This window comes from Cucurbita maxima, unplaced genomic scaffold (genome assembly GCF_002738345.1).
Source record: "Cucurbita maxima cultivar Rimu unplaced genomic scaffold, Cmax_1.0 Cma_Scf00018, whole genome shotgun sequence".
Lineage (NCBI taxonomy): Eukaryota > Viridiplantae > Streptophyta > Magnoliopsida > Cucurbitales > Cucurbitaceae > Cucurbita > Cucurbita maxima.
In genome coordinates this window covers 2,754,713-2,759,384 of record NW_019272034.1, presented here as the reverse complement: position 1 = coordinate 2,759,384, position 4,672 = coordinate 2,754,713, and the positions used below count along the sequence as shown (strand labels likewise).

Genomic DNA, 4,672 nt, shown 5'->3' with positions numbered 1-4,672 from the left:
ATTTTTGCTTCCTAACATTAAGTAGAATTCCTAAATGAGATCCCATTTTTTATCACAAAAGAACAATAGCGATTCTACTTGACGTAAGGAAAGAAAAATCAGTTCAATGTCTCAAGATGCAAAGATTTATGGCTCTGTAGGGATAAAGATGCAAAGGAAACACATGCACGCGTTAGTACAAGACCTTCCTAAGCACTACAGAATTGGATTTCAAATGAAAATTCTTAAAGATTTATGGTTCTGTAGTTCCATTTCTTTCTTCTTTTTTTATATGAAAACATGGGGACAAATATCCCATGTGGGTTGCATTACTTCACACAACAGGTTCATATGCTAAACAGCCACTTATAGTGGACAGTTCTCTAGCTTTCACTCGCTTCTGGAAGTATTTGAAAGCAGAACAAGGGTTGCGAGTATGTATGCAATAAAGTTTCGATGCACTCATACCTGAAATCCCATATTTTTTTAAGAAAAATAAGCAGAGTGATCAGTCGCATCTATTTCTGAGTTGAGGCACATGTTTGGACTCCATTACTAACGGATACATCTTCTGTCTTCACCCGCCGATAAAAAAGGACATAAGCAGCGGCTGACTTCACTTCTTCTTCATTTATAAGTGATATGTGACTATCATCAAAATTGTACCACCTGTTTTCTTCGATAAGCTAGCAAACAAAAAAGAGCAAAATAAGGATTGAATTTGTAAGAAGCCAGGAAGATATATTTCAGTAAATGGGGTAAAAAAACACTAAGAATTCTCCCCAAATCTCCAGTACAAGCCTTCAGGGAGATATCATTACCAAAATAATATGTAAAGTTAAGCGTCAATAATAAAAAAAAGACGCAACGATGAGACGACTATGTTATTCTCCTAATCACATAAGAATTGCCTCAAAAGGGAAAACTTGCTTAGTTCACTCACCTTTATATGTGCAGTGTAGTGACCACTACCCATGCCACCATAATGGTTGGTTAAAGCGTAGAGTTCATACAGTTGACGTTGGGAGGAGTTTTTATTAGCTACATAATTCGTCAACTCGAAGTCATGAATCGGAAAGTTAACAAATGTTTCTAGTTTATGTTTCATCGATCTGCTGTATGAGAATCTTTTAAGATGGATGACCAACACTTCTGGAAGCCGCCACAGGTCAAGCTTTTTACTGGCTTGTCGTCGCTCTTTGCATTCAGGGCAGAACCTTCATTAATACAATTATAAACCACATAAGATACTACTTAATCACATGACAATTCATGTAATATGGTACTGTACTATCTCCACAGTCCATCATAATACAGCAACAGACTAGAATGTATGGACAGGGTTCAATATGCATCCAGCTAAAATGGCTACAATTTTAACCATTGAAAAGAGTTACATAGTACTAGTACTACTATATAAAAGGTTTCAAAAAAAATAAAATGCCAATACCCGGTAACATCATAATTTGTTTTTAATGTATTCTTTTTATGAGAAAATAATATATTGCACCAAAAAGAACAATAAGGGAGGCTCAGTCATATTTTTTTATTTGAGGACGGGAGATAACAACACAGAAGCTTCAGTATTTACCAAAAAAATATATATTTACAAAACTCTTTAGCATTGAAAAGTCAAAAGGCTAAATTAATTTATTAATCATTGAAGTGCCTTGTAGCAAGTTTTATCTAATTTTTTTTTGAAGTGCCAAAACAGCAAAACTAAACAATGTCAATGAAATCGTGAAGAGAAGTTATTGTCAATTCCATTCAAATTCATGAGCCACAGAATATCATCCCAAAAGTTTAAATAGCAGATCATATATCTTCCTTAACCCGAGTAGTCATTATAGTATAATAGAGGCAAGTAGAAATGAAACCTCTCATTATATGCTCAAAAGTAATAGTAAAATACTGTACACACGCTATTTCAGTCATGAGTCTACCAAAGGACAGCAGGAAGTAGAGAAGAGAGGATAGAGAAGCTAACCACATATCTTCAGGAACAAGTGGTTCTTCACGTAGAAAAGATTCCAAACAAGAATATAAGGATAGCGGCTCAGTTCGAGCTTTTTTCAACACAGGCCCAGATTTGAAAACTTCAGGCAAGTTTTCTAGGTGACAAGTATCAAACTTCTTTAGAAGCTTTTGAGACCAATCAAGATACACTGTGACTGATGATGATGAGGGTAGTTGTACAGCTTCTTCTCCACTTGATAGGTCAATGCAAACATTATCTTCATTCAACAACTGAAGAGGTAATTCTAAAGGTTCCAGTACTTTAGATTTTGGATCGTTACTGTTCATTGAACTTGTGCATGTTTCAGTGGAATCTTCCCCCGCATGCGACATGGTAGAATCAGTTACATCAGTATCCATCGAAGTCCCAATCTTCGCCATTGGAGAGAGCACTTTTTTAACTATTCTCTCAAGGTAGACCTTCTTCACTGGACCATCAGGTGAGACTACTGAGACTAAAGGAGTTCCAAAAGCTCTCCATCCTGACATCTTGTGGGCATCACTAGTTACCCTGGTACAAAAGATATATATTGGAGGTTAACATTTAAAATTATTCCCTACTTTAAGAAGGTTCAACTATATTTTCTCGCGGAAATCTGTAGTAGTAATTCATGAACTACATTAACATTGCAATTCCTAATTGATCAATACCACCGCCAACCAAATCCCGGAAGAAAGATACTTTGATATTAATAAATGAAAAAATAAACAAGGTAATTTTTCAAAAAGCATCTGCCCAAAGCCTATAGAGAAGAGGTTTTCAAGTCGGAATGAAGGCTACAACCTGATAGGAAAATAATATATGATCAAAATAAACACTATTAATGCGAGCATGGATACACAATCAAATTCACATACTGTTCCTGGCTCCGATGTATTAATTGAATATATTTTGTATTCTTGGTCAACTTCGGAATCTTGTAGGCAACAATATGGCTGTCATCTTTTATTGTGGACAATGATATCAAGGGATCTTCCAGAAACCTGTGAATTAAATGGTCTCGCACCTACATAGGAAACATTTTGCATTAAAAAATAAGTTTTATACATTATAGCACACATACACATATTCAACTGATAAGTATCCCGGCTTGGTATATATGTGTTTCATATATTTAGAACTGGTAACTAAAGATGATAGAAAACAATTTTTAGTCACTGTCATTCTCTCCAAACACACATCAAAGAATACCATTAAGAAGGACAACTAAGGAACCGAAGCAGCTAAGGCACAAATGTCAAACATGTAAGGGTTGAATGACCGAGAAAACAGAATTAAAACAACCCCATACTATAGAACACTGCACAAAACTTAAATAAAAGCCGTACATTTGCTCCCATAGTTCAATAAATAAATAAATAAAATTATGAAGAACAAATATCAGAAGTAATTGAAGCCCGAGGAAACCAATTATTGAAGCCTGCCTTCACATAACCTTTGGTGTCCACATGCTTATGAAAGAAATAGAGCAAATTCTATATTTATATGCGCACATGTTAAACATTTATGCATAAAACTAAATGCTGCAAACCTCCGCCAAAAGAAGCTTCTCATTTTGCTTCAATGAACAAGTGCCGTTAAGTGCCTGTATTAGATCCCTACACCGGCCCTGCTTTGGTACAGTAACAGTTAAAGTTGATGGCAGCTTACTTCCATCACTACTAAAAACAGTAACTGTCATAGTGCAGGTCGTGGTAGACTGGAGTGGTAACGAAAGATACATGAATGGGTCAAAAGTGACAGAAACTTTATTGCACACAGGACAGACTAAAGTTGATTTGTATTGGCCCTGTAAAATGAGGGATGATCAGATTAATAAACTTTTAAGTGGTCTGAAATGTTAGTACAAGAAGCAAAAAGCATGCAGGAGAACGAGATAAACAAAAAAAAAAAAAAAAAAAAAAAAAAANAAAAAAAAAAAAAAAAAAAAAAAAAAAAAAAAAAAAAAAAAAAAAAAAGAACAAGAATAGATCATGTTCAAGTAAAATCATTAGCTAGAGAATGTGATTGAGAGGAAACTTCCAAATTTAACCACTTTTTGTTTCTCAATGAATACTGTTCTCCAATTGGAGGATACTGAATCTTCCTCTTGAACATTATTTGTAACTAACACATTGTAACTCAAAAAAAATTATAAAAAATAACTAGCTTGCAGTGGAAATAGGTAATTTTACACACTTGGCACACATCGACAATTATGGAGTCATTACGAGCAATGTGGTTCGCCCAATATTCATCTGCAACTTCTTCGTCAGGTCTGCCATCTGCATCTCTGGACTTAATATAGGGTTTGTGCTTTACACGATTCAGATCTTCATGTAGACCATCAAGCAAAAATGCTAGAAGTTCCTGCAATAAGGCTTCTTGATTTCTTGATCCAATACAATAATTTGTGAAAATAGTAAGATTAGGTGAGAAATAAACCTGGGAATCATGCTGATTATAACCACTAAATTGGGGTGCAAATCGAGCAAGTTTTGCTTTAAATGGACGAGGAGCAACGGATGTCCGTCCAGGAGCCCATAGCTTTCTAAGCAAGTCACCAAATGCCATAGCAAGCTCACCCTGTGTATACAACTTCAATTTAGTGGAGTAAATATAACAAAAAAAAAAAAAAAAAAAAAAAAAAAAAAAAAAAAAAAAAAAAAAAAAAAAAAAAAAAAAAAAAAAAAAAAA

At 34.6% G+C, this 4,672-nt stretch overlaps 1 protein-coding gene across 1 annotated transcript in view; it reads right to left on the bottom strand.

Annotated features, from left to right (window-relative positions):
* Window positions 1–215: 215 nt before the first annotated feature.
* Window positions 216–4,672, bottom strand: part of LOC111493383 (ubiquitin carboxyl-terminal hydrolase 5) — a 10,760-nt gene continuing 6,303 nt past the window's right edge. The window contains exons 7-13 of the mRNA XM_023143073.1: window positions 4,421–4,561; window positions 4,175–4,345; window positions 3,528–3,785; window positions 2,854–3,002; window positions 1,967–2,506; window positions 923–1,196; window positions 216–665 (exon numbers count right to left, since the gene is read on the bottom strand). Coding sequence (XP_022998841.1) covers window positions 498–665; window positions 923–1,196; window positions 1,967–2,506; window positions 2,854–3,002; window positions 3,528–3,785; window positions 4,175–4,345; window positions 4,421–4,561 — 1,701 coding nt within the window. The 3' untranslated portion in view covers window positions 216–497. The remainder of the gene's footprint in view (window positions 666–922; window positions 1,197–1,966; window positions 2,507–2,853; window positions 3,003–3,527; window positions 3,786–4,174; window positions 4,346–4,420; window positions 4,562–4,672) is intronic.